The sequence below is a fragment of the Propithecus coquereli genome, unplaced genomic scaffold (assembly GCF_000956105.1).
Source record: "Propithecus coquereli isolate 6110/MARCELLA unplaced genomic scaffold, Pcoq_1.0 Scaffold130, whole genome shotgun sequence".
Lineage (NCBI taxonomy): Eukaryota > Metazoa > Chordata > Mammalia > Primates > Indriidae > Propithecus > Propithecus coquereli.
The window spans coordinates 3,437,626-3,463,122 of record NW_012137192.1 but is presented as its reverse complement, the minus strand read 5'-3'; the positions used below and the strand labels follow the sequence as shown (position 1 = coordinate 3,463,122).

The following is a 25,497-nucleotide window of genomic DNA, read 5'->3' as shown; positions in this document are numbered from 1 at the left end:
GAGATTAGTTGTTTTAGATGATTCAACTAATGAGTGAATGTATTTTCTGCCAAACAATAAAGTAGGTTTCTTCTCTTTTGGACATTTCCCCCAACTGAGGTTCTGGAAGACTTAAGGTAATCTCCAAGCAGTTCACCAAGAGATACAAAAGTCAGATGTAGAATTATGAAGCAAACGTTAGTGTTGCTGGGAACGAGCTCTGAATAACTTTGTTGGTATATGGTTATATTTCTGAAGAACAAATGTTTTTGTTGGCATGGGAAGAGGGAGATGGGTGAGCTGACTGTATTCCCAGGGCATGGAAAGCCTACGATTGAAATGTTTTAATCCTTGGCACACAAAACTGTGGCTAATTCAAAAAGTCACAGAAATCCCAGGCAGGTGGGTTTCTTGGGAAGTATCTATCACATGATCTCTGAGTTCAGGGTGGTGATAATTTCGGAGGGTTCTTATTTTCCATTGAGGCAAAGTCCTAATAGTTTAACCCCCGTAGATTTCCTGGTGTATAGTAGAAGACCCAGGGTCTTCAATGTCACTTTGCTCCACTGGAGTTGCAGACCTCTTAGTCTTTACAGTAGAAATATTATTCTTTATAATGAGTATTAAAATAAACTCTAGATCACATTTTAATGTGGAAATTCTGATGTCAAAAAGAGAAGGTTAGTAGTGTCTGGTCAGATAATTTTGAGACCAGCAGAACCTATTAAAAATTATTATCAAGCCATTAAAATTATGCCTCACATCCCATGTGCTATAAACGATGTAAATCTTCATACTTTACAATTAATTATTCACTCGAGAGTCCCCATTTCATTATTGTCATTTTTAAAGAAACCACCTCTTTTTTCTTTCACCCCAAGAGAAATCTGATTGCAATTGGAACCTGTGTGGAAGGTCTGATGCCCTAGCAACTAATTGGATCCTCTTAAAGGTTGAATTTTATGTCTGACCTATTTAGACATCTGAAAAGCTTCTCCTTGAAAAGCAGGCATCTCAGATCTTAATTTTTAAGTGTCAAGTATTGCTGCAGCCAAGGTTAAATGAGTTGATAGTTTGGAGCTACACTCAACACGATTCTTAGAGAAGGTTTTCTTTTTAAGCTTAAATGTAATTCATACACCACTATTCCTAAAGCTTTATCTAATACCTTATATTTCATATATGAATCAAAGAATATATTTAGGTCACGTTACATTGTAAGTGACATCTAGAAATATTCCATATGTTGAATATAAAGGTTTCGAATGATATTTATTAAAGTCTGAATTAATCTCATGGGTATTGCTATGATTTTTCCCCTTAATCATCTATGGCATGGATCAATGAAGTATCATTCATAGGCCAAACACAGCCCCCCCCCTTTGTTTTTTTGTACATAGATTTTTTGTGGAACACACATGTGTCCATGTTTACCCTTTTTTTTTTTCTTTTTCTCCAGAGACAGGGTCTCACTCTGTTGCCCAGGCTGGTCTCCTGCCTTGGCCTCCCAAAGTGCTGGGATTACAGGCATGAGCCACATACCTGGCCCATTTGTTTACATATTATAAACAAAGGCAGAATTGAGTAGTTGTAACAGAGACTGCATGACCCATAAGGCTGAAAATATATTCTATCTGGCCTTTCACAGAAAAAAAATTGCCAATAAGCCAGGCACAGAAAGACAAAAACTGCATGTTCTCGCTTCTTATGTAGAAGCTAAAAGAGTCAATCTCATGTAAATATAGAGTAGAATAGTTGTTACTATTAACTGCTAGAGGCTGAGAAGGGTGGTGGGGTGGGGGGTGAGGGGTTAACCAGGGAGTAGTTAGCGCATACAAAATTACACCAGGATGGGAGGAGTAAGTTCTAGTGTTCTATAGCACTGTGAAGTGACTATAATAAGCAACAATTTATTGTATATTTTCAAATAGCTAGAAGAGTGGATTTTTAATGTTCCCAACACAAAGGAATGATAAATGTTTGAGGTAGGGGCTGTGCTAACTACCCTGATTTGAACATTACAGGTTGTATACATGTATCAAAATAACACATCATACCCCATAAATATGTAAAGTTATGTGTCAATAAAAAAATTATTTTAAAAGTGCGCCAACTCCTGATTTATGTTTAGAGAAATTGACCAATGTAAGTCTCCCAAAATGAGTCTCTTCTAACCAATATATTGTTTTATGTTAAATGCCTGGTGGGAAAAGTTTTCAAGTAGAATAGGAAGTTATACCCACCAACGAGTTTTGTTGGTCAGTTTCACTCTATAGCTTCTCTGAATTCGGATTTAACTGCAACCAAACACTATATATGTTCTTTCGCCAGAGACACAGAGAACAAGCTAGCCCACTCCAGGGTCGATGATTGTGTGCACTTGCTCCAGGAAGTGGCTCTACTACCAGGTAACCACACTAGAAATGTCCCATCTCTCCAGCTCCGCCATACTGTCTGCCTCCTTTTGAGGGCCAGAAAGGCTTCCAAACTGTCTCAACCTTCCGTTTCCCACCTCTACAGAAGGTCTCATTATGCTTGGAACAATGACCACATTGAAAACATTCTTTGTCAAGAAAGATCTTTTCATCCTGGTAGAATAATTGCGTAAGAAAGACCCTGTTAGAGCAGTCCCTAAAGTCTCATCTTCAGATTGTTTGCCTTTTGAACCTGCCTCTTAGGTGGCAGTGAAATAAACTCATCCTTGTATAATTTGGTTCTGTGAAGTCAGATATGTTCAGGGACTCAGTACAATTAACAGAATTAAAAATTTTGATGCCTCCAAGAAATCATTGGTCAGTCAAAAGAATAGATATTTAATAAATACCTCCCTAACTGTCCCCATTGGAAAATTAGGGGACTGGACCAATGGCATACCTACAAGTGCAAATAGAGAACTAAGAAGATGTGCAACAGAAGAGTAATCAGAGTAGAGTTGGGGCCAATGAAGATCAGTCTTCAGAAGAAGTCAAAGTCTTGGACTCAGAGAGAAGCAGACAGGGGAAGAAAAGCTGCTAAGCTCCCAGCAAAGCTTACTGCAAGGGGCAGAAGTGCAAATGCAGGCGTTAGATGCTCAGGGTTAACAATTACAGAGATGATAGAAAACATCAGTGTTCATTGGCAAGGCCACTCTGCAATGGGGAAAGCATGGTTAAATGGTCAACCCCGAATGCAATGCAGAAGACTCCGACTTTGATACGAAAGACACTAAGACATGCTGTGGTTCCTTGATGAGAAATGTCTCAATAAAAATAGTGTTTACCAAATATTATTCTAGAGTTTAGAATAGAAAAACCAACTGAGAGATATAACAGAAAATCTTTCACTAAAAAAAAAAAAAAAAATCATAAAGTCCCTTCCAACATTTTTCTATTAATTCATAATATCAAAGACTTCTCTCCTGGCCTGGACTGTATCTATATTATAAAGGAAGGGGTATCACAACTGACAATTCTTTGTGTTTTCTCTGGCTTGCTCACTAGGGCACTAGCAAAATAACTATGTTACCCTCATTCACCTTCTTCATATTGCAGCTGGTCTTAATGTCTGATTTTTGTTTTTGCTTTAAATGCATCACAGCAGCTATTTCCTAAAGCAGGCAATTCCATACGGCGTAACTGGATAGATAGAAGAAACAAAATAATCTATTCGTCCAGGGAAATTGGCGGGGGGAGAAAAAAGATGGAATGTCACCACTGGTTTGACTTCTTATGAAAGATACAGTTGAATTTTAAATTACATTTCCATTGCCCATGCATGGTGTAGCTTCTCAGACCTAAACAAATCTCATAGCTAAACTACACTGTCCTAGTTCCTTTGTTATTATTGCTGTGTATGTATGTGTATTTTTTAGTACTGAAAGCAAGAGACTTGGAAACAGCCTGATAAAAGCCAGTCCTATATTTTATATGGCAGGAGAAGGAACACAGTAAACACAAACACAGCAGAGCACTTCCCTTTGTTGACAACCTTATTGTTTTCCCTTAATGCATTGTTTAGAATAGCAATTACATGTCATTTCCCATTATCTTATACACAAAACCAATACCATACAGCCGTTGCTTTTCTTTCCAACAACCGATCGTGAAGACTACATAGAGGATTTGTGTGCTGGTGAAACATGTCAGGACTGACAGCTCAGAGCCCAAGAGCTCTGTGGAAGCACAGAACAGGTGCGTGGCCAGGCAGCTGGGGTGAAATCCCCCCTCCACTTTCTCATTTTTGCTTTCTCGGCTTCCCTCCCTTAAAGTGCTTCCCTCTGGATTGGGCGGGAGAGCAGCTTAGGCAGAACCTCCCTTTCCAGGCTATTTCCCTGTGCCAGAGAAGACTGGCTCACTCTCAAGACAGCAAGCCTCTGACCACTGCAAATAGCAGTGAGCATGTCAACTCGTTTTATTCGCATCCCTCGCTAGGGAATGGGAAAGCCAAAGACGCACTGGTGATTTCCCTGGTTTTATGGATCTCGATTCCCCCGCCCCAAGGCCTGCAACACATTTTTGGTTCATGTGTTCACAGTGTCCTGGCATCTGCAGTGTGGGAAACCTGAACTGAGAGCCAATGGCCCCACAGCTTCTCCCTATTAAAATGTGCAATTGGATTTCACATGTGTGTTTCGAACACCATTCGAGGCATGATTTACAGGCTACTGTCTAGCCTCACAGCTGTTTTTCCATCCTCCAGACTTAGCTGTTTCTAGGAATCCACCATCCAGCTCCCCAGCAACTAGCCTTCCTACTTTGGGCCTCCTCAGTCATCCGGGGCGATGCAAAACTATGCAAGACCTGTAGGAAGGGTTCAACAACATACTTACTGAATGAACTAACTATTACGTATTCTTTCCACATAATCATTCGTTCATGGGAAGAGCCTTCTGTTTACCCCACCTTCTACTCAACATTTTTGTCATCAAATTTATCACTGCTGATCCACCGATAAAGGTTATTTATGTCCATTAAAAACAGCACGGGTCCAGTGACTTTTGTGTACGCCTCACTAAATTGTTACCATGCAGAGCTTTGACAATTACTATGTTCTCTCTTAAGAAGAAAAAAAGGAATCACTTGTATATACTGCTTATTATTTTCCTGTGGCTAAACAAAGACAATCTGTGTTACGTGGAGAGCTACTCAATATGATCTTGTCATGTTTCTGTGACACCCACCTCTCCCCATAGTCCAGCTTCTGATAAACTGAAATAACTCCCCAGTAAGGTTAGGCCTCAGGCTTGGGGTTGTGGTTCACTCAGATGTTAGCGCTGATAATATCTCTAAACATTTGATTTTAAGTTGCTGGAGGGCCAGAGCAGTATTGTATTCATGTCTGATTCTTCTGTGCATAGTACAGCTCTTGGCAGAGAGCACAGGCTTAAGAAGTTGACCGAACGCAACTCTTCTTAGCCCAGGCAAAGGAAGATGATCCATGCAGTGGGTGGTCTATAGGATTCCCTTGTCCTTCGACTGAGACCCACCTTTCCAGGGAGAAAGGCAAAGGAAGAAGGTATGGCACTGAGAGAAATGTCCCAGGAAAAGACTTTGCTGGGAATGGCATTGGGAAGGATCAGTTTCCCCCAAATGGCTCCACAGGTGTAGCTTTCATTTCAGATGAAAGCAAGTCATTAAAAGTCATGTTAAATAAAGATCTTACAGTTTGGGTCAAATTAAATCTTCCCTCTGGTTGCAATATACCAATATTTTCCAGTGAACAGGGTATCTCAAGGTGCAAAGGGGACATTTTCTTTACATTTCTTCAGGAACTCTCACCAAACCCTAGATTTGAGACTCTAAATTCCTAGAAGAAAACAAATAAACAAACAACAAACACACACCATGGGCTTCCTCTTACATCTGAAACTACCACACAAAAGTTGAGGAGATTGTGTGCTCACTTCATTACGAGTTGTAGCCATTGTAACCAGCCTTTTGTTAACAGAAGTCCTTTAAGACAGGCAGACCAGCAAGGAGCATAGGGTTTAACATGGTGTTTAATGATCTGCAGAGGAAAAGCCAACAAGCTCTACAAATCAAAAGTCCTTTTCATCTCAGGACTTACCTTTCCATTTCCTCCTACAGGTGTCCGCTCATAGACCTCACGAATCAAGATTACTTGTTTACTCTTTTGATAATCTGAGAATTACACCCTGTTGACAAGTTGGGCCATCAGATCTTCAGGTTACCCGAAGATTCTCCTGTTTCAAACCCTTACATTAAAAAATAACCAAAATTCATCCTTGTTATAAATGGTCCAAAAGCCCAGAATTGTAACCAAAGGATGAAAAGCATAGAAATACGATGACCACGTATCCAATACCTACTATGTGTCAGATGCTGTGGGCATTTTGCACGTGTACTTTTTCTCATTAATCTCTCAAGATAATCGGTGAGGCAGAGATCATTATCCAATTTTGCATATGGATGTGGGAAGACAAGACTGCCCAGGGGGAACATGACTCACACTGAGAGAAGTAAGATTCAAATCCAGGCTTTTGTTCCACTTAAATCTCCTCCTAAGAATATAAGAGTAGACCCTGGGAGACAGTCCATTCCCTGACCTGGGAAATATTCAAGCCAGAGGCAGTTAACTGGCTATTGCAAAAGGGACCCAAGCCTTAGAGGGGGTTGGAACAGAGCAGCTCCACCCTCAAAGAAGCCACAGACTTCCTCCACTTGTATTCTAAGCACCTGATTCTGCAGTCGTCTCAGCTAAGCTGAGTAATCAAAACAGGTCTGCCTCTTGTTCTGATCACTGTCCCTGTGCTCACTATGCCATACCTGCAGGTCCCAAGACTGACTCTCTTCTCCTCCCCCCTACAGCTCTGGTCACATTGTCAGTGAGCAGACCCTCTCCACGGCTTCCTGCATTTCTTCTGAAGCTCCACCATTGGAGAGTTAAACTTTCCTCCCAATTAAAACTTCCTCAACATCTTTCAGCTATAAAAAATCCCTATGTTACCCCTCAAGTGGCCCAATAAAACACACTTACCCACTCACTCACCCTTTCCATTCCTACTCTGAATTTTGTGTCATTAACTTACGTATCTGACACCCCAAACACTTCAGAGCACATATGTATATTTTTTAGAATAAGGCAGGATATAAATAAAAACAAAGAAATCTGCCTGGTACTCCATTCACTTTCCTGATTGAAATCACAGAGGAAGGATCCAACACTCATCCTTCCCATACGACAGTCTCTTTCCGCAAACAAGGCCCACAGGAGAACTGACTGCGGCTTTCTTCATGGTGCCACTCACATGGGCAACGAGCGCCTTCTCCCTTCCCTCTTCGATTTCTACAATTTCAACCTTTTCATATTTCTTCCTTCACTTTACCCGTCATGTTTGCACCTAAGATTTTCCTCTAAAGAGAATGATTGGCAAGGAATCCCAGCCCACCTCAACCCTGAGTGGTCAATTCTGGCTCAGAGCCCACTTTTACCGTTGGAGTCTTCCACGTCTTCAGCTGGGGTAGCTTTTTGGGAGGAGTGGTGGGCGTGCGAGGAGAGGAGACTGACGATCCGTGGCCTGGGGAGGGTCAGGGCTTTTCCGTGGACCTTGAGGGAGTGTTCTTTCAACTGGCTGATTGTCATGGTGGAAAATGAGCACCAAGAACACTTGTAGGCATGTTCACCTGGGAGAAGATGGTGGCAAGGGACAGACAGGGAAAAGAGGGGAGAAGGGTATAGGGCGGGGTGGAGAACAAAATAACACGGTTGATTCACCCTGGAGAAGTGCCTCTCGCTTCACGGTCTAGAAATAAACCCTCCCAGACCAACTACCTGCCCATTCCCACAATCACAATGCGCCTTTCGGATAGAAACTCTTCCACGGGCTCCAGAACCAAGCGGACTGGCCCCTTCTCATTGCATGCTCTAGTGACACGGGGAGGCTATGAGCTGATGCCCCACAGGGAGTGAAACCCAACTGTCTGATCCCTCCTTCAGGAAGATTCCCCAATCCCTCTTTCTCTCTCTCTACACTACAAATGACCATGTCAGGTTTCATTCAAGGTTGCCTTTTTATCAACCACAGAAAATAATATGCTTAATTCTTATTCCAAAGATCTACCAGTGGCTTCTCAAGCACAAAGTCACTCAATACAAACTCTATTGTATGATTCTCATTCTCTATTTCCTTGCTAACTACATACCTCCTCATCCCACACATCCTATGTATATATATAAACATATATATTAATATATATAAAACATATATATAAATTTTTTTTGGACCAGTTCACCAACCTCAGTATGAAACTCCATTTCCCTATCTAGTCAATAGCACAGAAATGGGTAAAAGTCAATCATTTCTCTAATGGAGAGAGTTGTATATGTAAACATGGGGGAGGATAAGTGTGTGTGTATCTTCAATATTCTTCAATAAAGAGTGCATCTAAGTAAAAATAAGCATTTTTCTTTTAATTAATTTTATGCCACTGAAATACAACACAGACCACCATGACCAAATTAAGGTAGAGTGCAGATTTACCTTTGCCATAAGTCAGCTTTTCAATTAATTACATTTAAGAAGTAACAGTGTGAAATAGGCATGCTTATGTTGTTGGACAGATATATACCGGTTATGATTAATTCAAAAACCATTAATTCTGCTTTTCATAACAATAGACTTAGAAATGCTCATGCCTGCAACCCAGTCCTTCCACTTCTGAGAGTCTCTATTACAGAAATATCTTTTCCTACATGGAAAGCTTTACTTAGAAATATATATTATTTAGGCTTGAAAAAAGGTATGAAACAACCTAAATTTCCAACAATAAGGAAACAATTAAGTGTGACATATCCTCTTGATGAACTATCATTCCATTAAAATCAATTCTGGAATTTTGTTCAATGTTTGTAATAACATAGAAAATAAAATAGGCAAAATATTTTCTAGATTACATGATAATTATAAGTATTAAAAATAATTATAGAGAAAATGAATGGAAATATATCAAATGTTAACAAGAGTGGTCTTTAGATAATAAGATTATGGTTGTCTGACTACATTTCTTCTTTCACTTCCAAACTTTCTCTAATGGACATGTATTTTTAAACATTTATTTTTAAGGTGAAATTTAAAAATTAGAGAAGAAAGAGAAGGAAGGAGAGGAAAAAAACAGGATCTGTAGTAATGAAAGTTTTGTGGGCCACTGAAAATGAACAGACGGAGCTGGTGGTCTACAGATTAATATTAAGAGAAACAAGAATCGGAAGGTAAATCTCTGCCCCTGATTTTAACCAGCTGAGATCGTTCCTTCCCTGCCGCCATGAAAACTACAAAATGGTTTCACATGTGAAGTGAGCGCAGCATCCAAGTTCTGCAATTAAGCCTTCTTCTCACCACTGCTGACCCTCAGAGCCTACATTTCCAAGAAAGTCTTGAAGAGAACTACAGAAAACCTTGAATTTGCACAGCACTAGGCAGAACAGAAGTTCAAAGAAGTCAGAGGACCCAAACAAGAACACAAGTTGTTCCCTCTTTAGGAACTAGATGATAATGCTGGTCAGTGAACAATGGTATCTACTAATATATATGATACCATATATAATACTACTGGTCTCCTTATTCTATTTTTCATTTTGTAATGCCAGCTCAGTTACGTGAACTTTGCTGGGTGGCTGTGAGGCGCACAACCTGAGAGCGAATTCAAATACAGATGATTTGATTAGTCCACACACACTACTTTTGACCCTTTGAAATAAAAGAATCCACCTAGAACAGACAAAGTGAGTCAAGAGTTTTTTAGTAAATGCATTGTTCTCTCTAAGCCAAACCCCTCTCAATGGCTAACAGCCATGTCTCTAAGATGGAGGTTCCAAAGCGTGTGAAAAACTGAGTTATTATACATTGCACTCAATCTCTCTCACAGGATGCTCTCTTTTCTCCAGCCAATGTGCACAGCGAGCTCAGTATCCCTGGTCAGCTCCAAGAACAGACACTTTAGCTAGTGCCCTGGAGTCAGTGTGCAGTCTCTGAGGCTCTTTCAAAGTCCTACCCACGGGCCGAATCACCTACCCGGCTCTCACTGGAAAAAATGCTTTTGACAAGGCTGAGGCCTGTGGGAAGAACTCACCAGGATGGTGTCCCGGCTGAATAATTTACCATATCCCTAAGTTAGTAAAGAGTGGTTTGAGCTCTGAAGCCACTTACTCCACAGACTTTAGTAGAAGTTTCCTAGAGACAGAAAAATACTAAAAGACAGAGAAAGGCCTCTATAGCTAATTTTCCTGTCCCATCCTTGATCTCTATGGAGCCTGGGGCAGGTGGGAGGGTTGGGTAATTTTACCAAGTTAGGTCAGTTCAACAGTACCCGACACGCAGGACACAGTGAAGAAACATGGTCCCCACAGGGTATGGGGAGATGGCAAAAGTGAAGGACCTAGGTTCTAAGCAGTTTTTACAACAGTGTTCAAAGTGTCACCAAGTGTTCTGCAAGGCACAAGAGACATGATACAACACCTTCCCTTTAGGATTGTCATGAGCACTGAGTCAGATGAGGAATTGAACATGCTTAGTGCAGAGCCTGGTAGGTAGGAGATGTTCATGATATACCGAATGTTAACAACAGTGGTCTTTAGATAATAAGATTATGGATGACCAACTATCTCTCTTCTTTCATTTCCAAATTTTCTCTAATGAACAATGAGATAGAACAACTAAGTGGTAGAGAAACCAGCACAGCTCCTGGACACTCATGACCCAAAGTATTAATAATTTTTTATCTGGTGTATAGAACTGTATCTGAGGGCATCTCTTGAGAAATCTCATCCATCTTGAGTTCTCTTTGTCCCTTCAAATTTCCTTAAGATGATAACTATTTTAGCTGGGAAATCTAACAGATATAACAATTCTCTCCAATTTCACGTGAAAGGTTAAGTAATTTAGAAATTTCTTTATAAAAACAAAGCAGTCTAATTCTAACCTGTGAGTAGCATGAATTGACCATGTCATAGGTGACATGGGCTTTGTATAATTTTGGCTTTAAGGGATTTTCTTTAATATTTTTTTCTTTATTTTTCTTTCACAGATGAAAACAAAACTGAACATGCAACCAGCTCAAGAATAACTTATCCCTCAAGTGTGGGGCAAGAAATTTAAAACTTCACTCAATAAAGACCATGAAATTTCAGACTCAGAGAGTGCTGACGAGCTTGTTCATCATGAATACCAACTCACCAGCGTGAGCTTTGAGTATATGCGTTTTCAGCCGGCTGTTGTAGGAGGACTTGAAGGAGCAGAGTTTGCATCGGAATGGTTTATGGTGTCCGTGGTGGGTTTGCATATGGCGATCCAAACTTGATGCAGAAGGAAAAAAAGAAAAAGGATAAGATTAAAAATTTCATACATTTTCTCACTGCCCTTTACCAGGAATCCCACTTCTAAGATGTTCAAAGCCCTTTTGTTTATTTTCCAATAATGGCACTTACCAAATTATTTAATTGGCAAGAGTTGTACCTACTCTAAGAGAAAGGGAAGCTAATGGAAGAAATCAAGACATCTTTTTGGATTAAAAGATATGGCAATGGTAACAGGTCATGGTAGATACCTTTATTTTTGCTTCTCAGAGCACTGATAACTGGCAGAATGGATCCAAAAAGAGAAGGCACAACAATATGGGTGAATTCAAGTTTTCTGCCAAGCCAGTGAGAGTGCCTATCAATGTGTCTTCTAACTTACTCAAAAAGAGAATGGGAATTAGTGAAATTTAGCATTTGAAAAGGGCTGACTTCTTTTTAAATTTTAACTCTGCTTTTATCCTGAGCACTAGAGTAGGGAAGGGAGGTTCCAGAGTGGTTGACCTTCTTGCAATGCGCTGTCGCCTTCTCGGTATCTATGTTAATATGGAGCCATGGCACAAGCGTGCTTCAAGGACTTAAGTGCTCAAAAGGCTGGCCATCCCTTCTGATAAACACAATCATGTTTGCTGTACGTCAGTCCTCCAGAAGCAACTTACAAGGGAAGTTATTTAATTACAACGAACCCCTAGTACTTCATAATAATTACTAGTCTAAAAAAATAATAAATCTATCATACAAAGGTGTGGGAAGAAGTTCTAATTTGTATGTAGTAATCCAAAGAACTAAATTCTATTCTAAATGACTCATATGGGAATGGCACTGCTCACCATTTAAATACACAATGCCCTCCTGAGTTCCCGAGCAACATTTTCAATTGCCTCTGGACATCTCCCCCTGCATGTCCTTTAGCTGTCTACATGCAACATGTCCTAAACAAACTCATCCGTTTTTTCTACAAAACAAATTCTCTTCTTCATTTCCTTGTTTCTATAAACGGCACTACCATTCTCCCAGTCAACCAGACTGAAAACCTCGGTGCTGTTTCTACTTTACTTTGTTCCTCATCCCATGCATTAAGTCGATTTTTCCAAGTCATGCAGATCCATTCCCTCAACCATTCCCTAACTTCTTGGATCAGATACTCTTACTGCTTCTTACTTGATCTCCCCAATCTTTTTTTTAACTACAGAGCACAAGCTATGGAGTCAGACTGTCTGGGATAAAATCCCAGCTATTATTTATAAGCTGTGTGACCTTAGGGAAGTTACTTAACCTCTCCAGGCCTCACTTTTCTTATTCATATAATGGAAATAATAATGGGGCTGTTTTGAGAATGAAAGGACATAATACTTGAAGGCACTTAGTACAGTGCCTAGTATCTATGAAATACAATAAATGTGAGCAATTATAATTACTTAACTAATTTCAGACTATTCCTTTTCCCAGTAATTTAAATTAGAAAATACTATTTCCTGGCACCTAAAAACTCCAAATATGGTTTTCACTCAAGTATTTAGACTTTATCTTCCACATGTAACTTAAGCATTAGTCAGAGCAAACCACCAGCTGGGCCTCCAATGAGCCTCGCCTTCTCCCCCTCAGGGTGTCCTCCATATCACATGACTTTTCCAAACTACCCAAGTCTTATCTTCCTACTTTAAGACTTGACTCAAATGCTCTTTACTTCCTCAAACTTTGCTGATTCTTCCAAAGTAGATGCAACATTTCCCTTCATTGAAATGTCATAGTATTTTATCGTTGTTTTTTTTTTTTAAAGACGTGCCTTATTTTGCTGAGCCATTTGTATGGTTGCTTTATGAACCAATCTTAGACCCTAAATCCCCGTAGATTACAGACCATGTCCTATTCAGCTTTATATTCCCCCAGACCACAGTGCCTAGCACAGTGTGTATTCATTTATTCACAATTATTTACGGAGGTTCTGCTGTGTGTCAGACCACGTGACAGATGCTGTTCAATAAATACTTAATGAATTGAAGAGAACTCTGCAAGTTTCAGGCCAACGTATGGATCTGATGACAAAGATTAGATATCCGGCTCTATATAATAAGAAAAAGTTTACAACCCATCCTAATCTCTGTACAGACATCGTTCCTGCTGCTTTTCAACAATCACTAACTAGAGCTTTACCTTTTTAAAGAAGCAAACAGCCCATCATTTATTTTCGATCATCATAAAAATAAACATGTCAGTCTTCTAATCAGTCACCCTCATCCAAGCCTGTCAGAATGCATTATTGAATATTCATCTCTCTTTTATACAGTTGAAAGAGAAAGGCAACAAAAAGTTGTTCTCAGAACCACCCCTCTTCCCATCACCCCAAAAAGCTTTGCATGCTTACCCCAAATTTATACTCTTACTGCTGTGATGAGTGATGGGAAGTTCCCTCTCCTCAGCCTCCCTGTATTTCAAGCAACTCTTTGGCAACCATAAACTTCTTTCCTTTTCAAGGTCTTTTGAAAAATCACAAGCAATGATTGTTTGGTCACATGGGTTAACAGTGCTAATTTGACCTCTTTAACAGCTCAGTTTTCCAAAGGGAACTTTACTATTTCCTTAAGGGATGATGAGACTTTGGCTGAATGTTTGACAGATGCATCAGTAAACTCATCTCCTCCCTGTAGCTATGTCTTCTCTTGGGTAAATCATACCCATTCCTCCAATTCTCATCTTTAGAATGCCTGTATTTGCCAAATCTAACGCCATCCAATTAATCTTCTGTTCTTAGCTCCATTTTACAGATGAGGTAACCGAGCCTCAAGGCGACACAGCAACACGTGTGAACCATGAATGGGGCCTTCTTACTCATCCAAACTTCTCCTGCTCTAGCTTAGCTTTTGCCTTCTACTATGACACCTTCTCCCAGTAGCCACTAGTGACCACCCAGTAGCACTTACTTGTGCCTGAAAGCAGAAACAAAGGAGCAATACTGGCAGCTGTACTTGTCCTCGCGGGTAAACATGGCCAGGGCCAGGTGGCTCCTCTCATGAGAACGCAGCCCCTGCATGGACATCAGGACTCTGTCACATTGACTGCAATGGTATCCCCCCGGCCGGGTTTCATCCTCCAACATTCCATCAAGCAAGCAGTGTTCACTATCCACCCGGCCAACCAGGGTGCCACTGGCATCTTTGGCTGCTTCCAATCCATCCAGGAACAAGTGGGCAGGGTCTTCAGCCTCCTGCTAAGAGAACCACACACACACACATGCCCCACCAACAAAATAAATATCCATCGTTATTGCCCCCAGCTTTCCTCTTCTCCCTTCATTCTCCCAAAATCATCAGCATCTCTTGTGAAAGCTTCCTCCCCTGCTTCTCTGGCTCCCCCTAGAGGGAGGGCAAGCCCGACTGCCATTCTTCATGCAGTAGTGGTGATCTGAGGGCAACGTATCTGGACACAGGTTGCTACTGCCTGGGAATTGTGAGAGAGGGGCTTTCCCACTCTGAAGACAGTCCACTCACTTCTTCCCCCATCTTGAAAGAAAATTCAAATTGCAATCCCATCTAAAGTGACATAAAGTTGGGTCAGGGTTATAGCTCAAAGAAAAGAGAGAAAGGAAGGAAGAGAAAAAAGCAGAGTAGTGTGGCCATCTAGGAGCCTGGGGTCACTATCTGGAAAGGATGCAAAGCAAAGAACCCTGCTCTGTCCCCACCCCACAAACAGTACTGCACCCCTTGACTGGAGATTACTGCATAATCCATTCAAAAAATGAAGGAGCAGCCTGGTTTTAAGTCACCCGTGTTTTGAGGCTGCTCCTTGGATTACTGATTACACAGGATGAGCCACTGTCTCTCTCACGGGATCCCAGGAAACAAGCCTGGGACACACTGCAGGGGTGCGTGGACGAAGCTGACTGCTGCTGTCCCTGGGTTGCCACTGTTCTGCCGAAAGACAGAAGGCTTCAGTCTTCAATGAAGAAAAATAGAGGCTTTACCTTCATGCTAAATTGGCAAAACGTGATGCAAGATCAAGAAGGGCAGATGACAAAAATATATTGATGTATCCAGAGAGAAAGGCCAGAACCCTGAAATGACTTCTGTGTTCATAAATGATAGGTGCTTAGCAATATCCTGGAAGACGGGGGTGGAGACTGGGTTACTGAAACAGTGGCTGCTATTAGGATCATGATGTTCAAAACAGGTGGCCTAACAGAGGTTGGAGGGGAAAGGCGGGGCACTTATTAGCATCCTACAGGGAGAGAGGATGGAGGAGACAAACTGGGTCAAAGGCTAAGGGTCAACCATGACACAAAGGCTTTTGATTTTAGATTTAATGTCTCTTGCACTCCCCAGAGGACCCAGGATAAGAAGTCAAAGACAGATTCTCCTGGGCTCTCTGCATCCTCAACCAGATGAGAACAGTGAGAAGTCACGCAGTGGGAGGAGCAGAAGATGATGGGAACAAAACCCACTTGATTGCTCTTAAGAGCTCGGGCAACTTGGAAGAGCGAAGACCTAATGGCAACTAAACGCAGAATAGAAGGACGACCCGAAGCCTCCTAGACCGAGAATCCTGGACCTTCTGTTGCCACCAAACTATCCGCGTGGAAGGAAACCAGATCGAAACTCGACCTTTCCCTGAACAGAAAGATGAGGAAGGTCCAACCTGCAAAGAAATCAAAACAAGCCAAACCAATCCAAGCATAACTCAGGAATGCCCGCATTCTGAGACGCTCTTTCCTGAGCCGCTTTAAGCATTGGGGTTAATCAGTAACTCGAATCGTTCACACACAAGAACGCTCATCCAGACCTTCCCGTCTCACCTTCACAGCGGCTGACACAGCTGGGACATTGCCATACTGGACGTGCTTTCGGAGGTGATTGCAGATGGCTCGGAGCGTCGGGTGCACTTCCACACAGAATTTACATTTGTAGCCCACCACTTTCCTCTCCTTGGTCTTTGGCACCTCTTCTAAGTGACCAAAAGGCTGGTAAAATACAGTGGTAGCCATCAGTACTCCGAGCCCTCCCTCAATTGCTGGAATTTATTCTTGCAGTTTACTAGCATATTTTATTTTAAAGCAGATTAGCAGGTTAAAAACCAAGGGAGATATAGGAGAGTATTTTTATATAACGAATTCATCAGAGTCGTGGCACACTGCCTACTATGCAAAGTCTCTGGAACCCAAAAATGTTAACGGCTTGTGAGTAGAGAAGATTTCTGTGCAGAAGCTCATCGTCACTGCCACTACGTTACCTGGTTTTCAAACCAGTTTCAACTACGCAGGTGAAACGTTGCATAGCTGCGCCATTAATGAACTTCTTGGTTTAAAAAAAAAAAAAAGAAAATCTACTCCTGGAGATGTTAGGTTTATGTAGCAAACACTGAAGACCAAGACGTAGCTGAGAAGTGCTAATGATACCCAGAGACAGCCCACACTGCCTTAGGAAAGAGCGAGCACCGTTGTAAAACTAGGCTTCAGATAAGGCTACTTGGCAGAAGGACACACATAGACACCACCCCACGGGGAGCCACGGGAGGAGTCAAAGGGAGGGAGGAAGGGGAGCAGGACTGTGGAGAGGGGTGAGCACGGAACGGGGGACAGTCAAGCTCGAAACGTTTAATTGACTTATTGAGCTCTCTGGCAAGCTAAGTCACTAGGAAGCCTGCAGCAGTTTGGCTGGCAACGAAGAAGTGCATGTGGGCACCAGTGATGAGAGGCCTCCTGGGGGAAGGGAAATCAAAACATATCCTTACCCTCTCTTGTTTGAAATCTGCAAAAGCACCATCTGCATATTTCTGCTTGCTCAAAAGCTGTTTCCTCCTCTCCTGACGTTTGGCACGCTTCTGGAATTCCTCATTGTGAATGCTCAAGTGTGAGGTCAGCTCGGCTGTGCTTTGCAGTTTGCTATCACAGTGCTTACACTGGTAGGCTGAGTTCTGCAAGCGGGGGCCGTTGCCCAGAATGACGAAGTCCCTCTTGAGGTCCCGACTGTGGTGGTCAGTGTAGTGCATGCACAGCAGCTCCGCCGTGCTAAAGGACAGCTTGAAGCACTTGATGCAGCGGAACGGGAGCCACTCGATTTCCTGAGCTTCGCCTTCCACCTCGGCTTTCTCAAAGCTGCCGCTTCTCTCCTCTTCTTCCATGAGCGGGGGCTTCTCGTGCTCGTCCGCGTAGACGGCGGTGAAGTAGCCCCCCAACTTGCTGGCATGCTGCTTCTTTGGGAACACCCCCGGGTGGCGCTTCATGTAATGGGACACGATGCCCTTCTTGCTGAACGACTGGAAGGCGCACAGGGAACACTTCTTCTTCTCCACCGCCCTCCGGAGTTCCTCGCTCAGCTGAGGGGAGTCGTCCTTGGGCGGGGACGGGATGATCACTTTGTTGGGCTTGTCGCTGATGGTCCTGGAGGCCGCCAGGCAGTGCGTGTAATACGCGTCGATGTCGTGGCGCTTCTGGTAGTGGGCCGCCAGTCCTTTGCGGATGGGGTTGGTGTAGGCACACAGGGCACACTTGAAGAGGTTGTTCTTGCCCTCGGGCTGGGCTCGGACATTGTTGTGCTTGATACGGTAGTGCCTGGCAATCCCCTTCCTCGTGGAGCAGAAGTACTTGCAGAGCTGGCACCGGAACACAGTGTGGGAGACCAGGTGCGAGGTAGAGAAGTGAGACGTGGACACCGGCTCCTCTCCCACCTCCTCCTCGGTGATGGAGACTTGGGAGGGGCTCACTTCAGTGGTCATCTCGGGCTCGAGGGGGACAGGCAGCTTCGGGGGCGACTGGGAAAAGACATCAAATTCAGGCTGATTGTGATACTTCTCGTAGTGGATTTTGAGTTTCTCCAAAGTGCCGTGAGTGTATGGACACAGCTTGCACCGGTAGGCACCGTAGCCTTGCTTGAAGATCCTGCTGGTCTCCTCCACGTCGTTCTGGGATATGTCAGCCGACTGCTCCACGTCATGCACAAAGTCCTCGGCGGTCACCTTGATGGACGGGTGTCGCTTCTGGTAGTGGGTCAGGACGCCGTGGATGCGGGTGTTGATGTACGGGCAATGCCTGCATTTGTACACGGCACCTGGGTTGATGTCGATGTCCTGGGCAAAGTCAGCAGCCTTCACCTTCATGCCAGGGTGCTTCTTCCCGTAATGGGTGAGAAGCCCGTGCAAGTTGTTATACTCAGACTGGCACACCGTACACTGGTACGGGGTGGAGGAAATGGCAGGGTTGGCTGAAGCTAGCTGCATGCTCTTCTCGGGGGAAAGTCTCGCATCCTCTGGACATTCGGCTTCCTGCTCCGGGAGTGGGGTGGGCATGCTGTTTTCACAATTCACAGGGCCTGCCAACTCTTCGGATGGAAGAAGGGGCTTCTCAATGGCATCTTTCTCTTTGATGATATCCAGCAGCACGGACTCATCACCATTCATGGCCCAGGGGTGGAATGCTTGGTAGTGATTGGTGATGTCCCAGATGGAGATGGCTTCAAAAACACAGTCCCTGCATCTGTAGGTTTTGGCTTCAACTGGCATCGTGAGAGAGGGAGGGGAAGGGTCGGGCCCTGCCCAGAGCTTGGTAGCCATGTAAGTGTAATCGACATAATGCTCGGGATGCCTCCTTTGGTAATGCAGGAGCAAACCACTGGGTTCTGTGTGGGAATAGATGCACCACTCGCAGTGGTAGCCAGCTTCTATCAGGCCGTCCAGAAACGCCCATCGCATGATGGACGTGACTGTGGCCTTCAGGGCGGGGTGGTCTTTCTTGATATGCTTCCTCAGTGCATAGAAGTAGGGGGAGGTATACGAGCACTGCCTACATTTGAGCGCTCGGAGTTTAGTTTTGTCCCGCTCCACGTTCGACGGGGGGACAAGCACACAGCTGGCAGGCTTCTTCTGGCTGCGGTCACAGAGGCTCCGGATGGTGGCTGTGTGCTGCCGGATCACATCCGCGTTCGCCTTGAAGTCGCGGTGCTTCTTCTGATAATGGATGAGGACACCTTTGACCGTCCGGTTCCCGTAATCACAGTGCTGGCAAAAGAACATCTCATTCTCCACAGGGGGGCCATCTCTCTCAGAGCTGCTTCGGTTCAGCTGTGGCATGGGGGCGGGTGGCCGGGGGGAGCCTTGGGGCCCTTCGGCCCCTCTCATCATTGCAGCTGTGGGAGGAGCCTGTCTGATATATTTGGCAGTAACCTTTATTTCTGGGTGTCTCTTCTGGTAGTGGACAAGCACTCCCACAACTGACCGATTGCTGTAGGAGCAGTGTTTGCAGTAGTAAAGCTCAGTACTGAGGTCTGGTGGCGGGGGTTGTGGGGGGGGTGGGGAACCCATGTTGGACATTTTGGGAGACATTGGAGCACCCACCTCAAATGATAATTGAGAAAGGGCAGAGCCCCTGTCCACAGACACCATTCGCATGGTTTTCTGGATCCTAAAGTAGGAAGCCTTTTCTTCAGGGTGTTTCTTCTGGTAATGAACCAAGACAGAATGCATGTTGGGGCTTGCAAATGAGCAAACATCACAATCGTAAACGACAACGGTGTTGACCGAAGGGTCCTTCTGATTTTCACATTCAGGAGTAAAGGTCTTTGAAGGAGTGTTTTTATTAAACGTCGCTGGCATGCCACCACCACGAGCCACGGGCGTGGAAGTCGCCATGTTCTTGGGAGCCGAATTCAGAATCTCCCTCAGGGTCTGGGATTCAGTATTCAACCCTTCTTGCTGCTCCACTACATAGCTGGAAAATATCATTGCGTTGTTGATCTTAACGGTGGGATGCATTCTTTGGTAATGTGGCATCAGGCTTCTAACATTCGGGCTTGTGTATGAACAAAACCGACACCGGTAGATCAGGTCCGAATGGTCAAAGTTGAGTACATTCATGGCTTCTGGGTGGTGTTCGCCATAATGCTGCTGGAGATCTTCGAAGTTGGTGTAATCAATGTAGCATTCCAGGCACCTGTACACCGCACTGTGATCATTGGGGTCCAAGATGTACCTAAAGCTGAATTTAATGTACGGGTGCATTCGCTGGTAGTGGGTGCTAACACTCCGGGCAGATTTGTTGTTAAAGTCACAGTGTTTGCAATAGTAAAGTCTTCCAGAGTCACCAAAGTCCGTATTTTCGTTACTGTGCTCAGTTCCATAGATAGGAGTTTGGGTATTCAGCAGAGCGGTATTGGAAACTTGGTGATCTTTCATGTTTGTTGAGGAGCCATAATAATCCTCTTCATCTTCAGAAAGGGTGAGCTCAATCTCGGCCCCATTGGTGGCATTGTAATCGTGGGTGACATTTCTGAAGTTGGATTCCTTTGTGGGCTCACTGGCATCTCTCGCCCAAATCTGCTGGGCTGAAAAGGAAGTGGGCACCTCCAGGATTGGTTCTGTCGGCTCTTCTTCCCTGTCCAACTCAACCTCTATCTCCACTTCGTTGTCTTCCTCTTCCTCCTCATCATCCTCAACATTGATCACCGCGTCTTCCTGCTGTTTGGTTTGGTTGATTTTGCTCTGCAGGTTGCTTGCTATCTCGTCAATCCTAGTTCTCTTCTTCACGGGTGACAAATCGAGGGGAAAGTCATTAGCGAGCTTTCTAGAGGTCTTAGCTACAAAATTGTTCTTGGAGGACAACCCAAGAATTGAGGTCTGACTTTTCTTCACAGTGTTGCTGGAAGAGGGGTGGCTGTCTGTCTCATTTTCCAATGGCAGGCTTGAGGGCTGCCCCTCGAATTTTGGCAAGTTGTCGCAGAACGAATGTTTATGCTGCTGATGGACTCGGAGCCCTTTCAGAGTTGTGGTGGAGTAATTGCACATGGTGCACTTGTAAGGGTGCAGGGGCGGGGCTTGTGTGGGTGGCTGTGGCGGCTGCGTTGGTGGCGGCTGTGGCTGTGGTGGCACCTGATGCGGTGGCTGCAGCTGCGGTGGCTGTGGCTGCTGCAGTGGCTGTGGCTGTGACGGTGGTGGTGGTGGCGGTGGTGGCGGTGGCGGTGGCTGTTGCTGCTGCAGAGGATCCAGCATGACTCCTGCCTTTCTACCATTGATGCTGGAGCTCTCGTAAGACACCACACCTTCGTTCAGTGAGGAAGAAATGCTTTCACTCTGGGAATTCACAGCATCCCAATCTGACGTTGTACCCGTGTGACACTGTTTGTGAGCCCCAAGTTTCAAGGAGCTCTTGCAAGTAAACGGACATTCGTCACATTTGTAGACAGCTGTCTTTCCAGATAAGTGGATGTTTTCTATGTGACGGGAGATGCTACGTCGATGCATGGTGAGGAAAGGACAGAAGGGGCACTGGAACCTATTCATAAATCTTCTAAACGGAATCCCCTTGGTCTCCAATAGTTTGTTGCCATCGGAGCCCATCAGCTGCTCTGCAGACATGGCTGATGTCTGGTGATCCATAGCATTTAAACCATTCTCACTGTCTATTTCATTTAACTCTTCATCAGAACTAGAGTCATTGAGCATGCTGTTAGTTTCCAGGTCAGCAGAAGAATTGGTCATGTCAGTCATTCCATAACGGGATCTCTCTGCCAAGTTAACTAGGCCAGAGTTATGAGGTGACTTCGGCTTCATCTGAGGGTAAGACATGGGCGAAAACTTGGAAGCTGAAGAAGAATTGGGTCTCATGATGGAGTTGCTGATTGAGCCCCTGAAGTTTGAGACGGTAGTATTGGGTATCTCCCGGCTTGCAGCATTCATGGACATATAGGTGGAGTTGGAAGTGGGACTGGGGGCACTCTTCTGCACATCCGGTACACTAGTCCCTTCTTGTTGCTGTCTGAGACTGGAAAGGATCTTGACCATGCTGCGGTGTTTCTTCATCATGTGGTCACACCAGCGTTCTCGGCGGGGGGTCTGGTAGCTGCACCACTCACAACAGAAGTTGCCTCGAGACTTGGTCAAAGGCTTGACCATGGATTCTAAGATGCTACGCTCCACGACCTCTGCTGGCAGTTCCTTGCAGGGGTCCTGCAGGGACATGGGCGGAACCACGGGGTCTGGCATCGGAGCGGGAGCGGGAGGGGCAGCACTGGTCTCCTTCAAATTGTTTTTGTGATACATCTTCTGATGCTTCATTATCCTTGCCCTCCTTGGTGACTTGTATGTGCAAAACTGGCAAGAGAAGACCTTTCCAAATCCCTCGTGCATCATGATGTTATAATTTAAGGATCCTGGGATAGGGGGTCCTGCTGAACTTCCTTCAGCTTGAGCTCCATGGACCTTCCTAGTGTGTTCTATGAGGAGGTTTTTTGACCTGAAGTAGCGTACGCAGAACTTGCATTGAAAAAACTTGTTCATTGGTTTGGGGTTAGCGGGAATATGCTGACTGTAATATCCTGCACTGTGGCCATAGTAACTTCCCGTCCCCAATGCAGCTGCATTTTGACCTAAAGAGAAAATATAAGGAGAGTGAGAAGAGAAAAGCAAAGCAAAAGAGAATTAAGAAATTCAATCATGCAAATCAGCATCATTTCAATTATTCTTCATTAATAAACATCACATTCAAAAGGCCTGAAGTCTCAAGATAGGGCCCTGAAGAGTATCCACAGAGCATTATGAATGCACATATATTGCACCTTCTCATGAACGAAGATGCAACATACAGCTTTAGGTACAACACTCTCTTCATCTCCATAAATGAGCTTCATGGCTATAAAAATGCAAGTTCACAACTTACAATATTTATTCTAGAACTTTCCACCCCACTACTTGTTCTCAAAATTAAAAGGAAACTGGGAGACGTGAGAAAGCCGAAAAGACAATAACCTAGGATACTTGAGAGAAACATGATGCCTAAACCACAAAAATGGTTCGCAAAGAGCAAGAAACTCTGCAAAAGCCACACATATTAAAGGACCATGGCTATAGGCTAAAAAGAAACAAGGGCAATGAAAATATATCAGATATGCTGAGCTTCATATAGACTTACCTGATAAATCCTCTGCAATCGCAAATTCATCCTTTATAGACGAAAACTCCACCTCTGTCTGATTGCTGGCGTTCATGGACCCGGATCGTGGCTCATCACCATTGTCCTCAGCCACGTCAGTTGGCTGCAGAAATGCCGTGTGGACATCCTGAATGTGTGCCTTGAGATCTTCGTAAGATGGGGCTCTGAAATCACAGCCATCACACTGAAGCACCTCCATGATCTTGTCTACCCTCTCACATTAGGAACCTGTGGCGGAAGTCAGAACAAAACATCTTAAGGAAAGTACTCATCACGCACCTCCAGCCGACGGGGCTGTACATCCATTAATGGGAAAAAATTCCAATATTGGTAGATTTCTTTTACTAGACTCTGCCAATTGGAACATCGGCCAAAGAAAGGCAATCATACATAATAGAGATGATGTCCTTGACTTCCAAACTTCAAAGAAGGAAACAAACCCAGATAAACATTTTCTGGTTTCACATATCTTCAAATGCCATTAGTCAAGGAAACCCTTAATAACTTCAAAAGTTTTAAAAGTTTCTGAGTTTCCCTGCAGAATTCAAATTTCTTGGTAACTTAACACTGACTTTCGCTGTGCTTTGGACTCTTTTTTTTTTTTCCCCAGCCAGAACCTTCTCAGAGGTAAAGAGGACATCCACACAGAAGAAAGGGAAAATTTCAATCTTCATTAGCTGTTTTAATATTATGACATTGGTGTTTTATCTCCAAGTGGCAAAATAGTATTGAATCTTGGGAGTGATAATGGAGAGTTTTTTGTAGCTTTTAGTATTTTAAGATCTTTCCTGATATTGGGGTGCACCTCTTTCCTTCCTTCCCCAAATAGTTTAGTTGGGTTTATTTCATGAGCTAAATGGTTATTTGCTCTTTTACTACCTACCAATTATAACCTAACAGCTTCTGCAATCTAATTAGGTCATAAAATATTTCCCATGAGGTTTTCAAACAACCGAGTTTGGAATGACAAGCCAGTTTCTAGTTTAAAGTTGCACCTTGGTGTCTCAATTTACATGAAGACAACTGAAACTCGCAGTTTTGAAGGGGGGCTACTAAGTCATGACTTTATCTTTTTCTCCACTTCTCTCCTTTACAAACATGAAGTGTATGCTGGGATGCAAAAAGTTGTGAACCTGGTGTGGAATAAAGCAAAACTTGTCCAGCTATCATAATTCTACAGGTGACTGTGTGACTAAAATATATAGAAAGCTTCTCCCTAACTCAATGGAGAGTTCCACCATTAAATGTATTAGAAAGGTGTAGTCCTTCCTGTCTTAATATATTTGCTAAGTCCAGACACCCAGTTATTATCTTAATGAGTGAGTTACTTCTTTAAGCTTACCACAAACTCTACAGAGTCATCGTAATCTAGAACTAGATGTCCAAGAACTAAAGCTGTAGCCAAATCTATTTTACCATACAATGCTCTATACTTTTATTGTAAAAGCTAAATTATTTCTGCAGGAGGAACAAAGTCCAGTGATAACATGTCAATGTAGTAAAAGGAGCCATCGCACGAGGGTTTTCTATGAAAGCATGCACCTCCTGATCGCCTGCTAAAATAACTTCTGGCAAGTCCAGCTCTGGACAGACTGAGCTTGCAGAGGGAGACACAGATATTTACCTCCTCTTCTTTCACCTAGCAATTTATCCTTTTTCAATAAACATTGAACTGTGCACCGGAGTCTTTGCAGCGAAGTCTCAATATTCCAGATACACAAGCTTTTATGTCTAAGCACCAACCCAAATTGTGTGGAAGAGGTTGCTATCAGCTCTGGATCAAATTACAGCAGTCACTGAGGCCCCACCCCACGTCTCCTTTCGCACAGTCCATTAGACCTGAAAACAAATTTTTCCATGGTACAGACGACTCCTGCATTTAGAACACTTCACAGAAAAAAGCAGATCCTCCAGTGTGCACTCCCCATCCCCCAAGCTTAGTCCTTTCATCTCAGCCAAACAAGCCACAGCTCTGCTGAATGTGTTTATCACACTTTCAAGAGATATGAGCTCCTGCGTCACTGAAGCTCTAAGACTCACTAAGCTGCCCTAGTCCTCTGAGCTTTAGGAGCAGCCATTTTAGCTCAGAGCTTCTCCTCCGTGCACAACATGGCTTCTCCTGGCTCCTGCTAGGCTAGCAATCAGAAGTGAATGCTGGAGGAGCAGGCTGGGCTCCTCCTATGCTCTTTCTTCTCTTCTCAACACAGAATTAACTGTTTTCATTACTCTCCGAAAAGCAGCACCTTTCTCCTCCTCCAATGTCATTCACCAAGATCTCCAAAGGTTCTTTTATTCCATGATTGATATGCTGGTTCATT

At 43.8% G+C, this 25,497-nt stretch overlaps 1 protein-coding gene across 1 annotated transcript in view; it reads right to left on the bottom strand.

Annotated features, from left to right (window-relative positions):
- Positions 1–23,378, bottom strand: part of ZNF462 (zinc finger protein 462) — an 82,437-nt gene extending 59,059 nt beyond the window's left edge. Inside the window, exons 1-6 of the mRNA XM_012638531.1 lie at positions 23,159–23,378; positions 16,993–22,616; positions 16,058–16,222; positions 14,190–14,293; positions 11,150–11,268; positions 7,410–7,601 (exon numbers count right to left, since the gene is read on the bottom strand). Coding sequence (XP_012493985.1) covers positions 7,410–7,601; positions 11,150–11,268; positions 14,190–14,293; positions 16,058–16,222; positions 16,993–22,616; positions 23,159–23,378 — 6,424 coding nt within the window. The remainder of the gene's footprint in view (positions 1–7,409; positions 7,602–11,149; positions 11,269–14,189; positions 14,294–16,057; positions 16,223–16,992; positions 22,617–23,158) is intronic.
- Between the last annotated feature and the right edge of the window lie 2,119 nt (positions 23,379–25,497).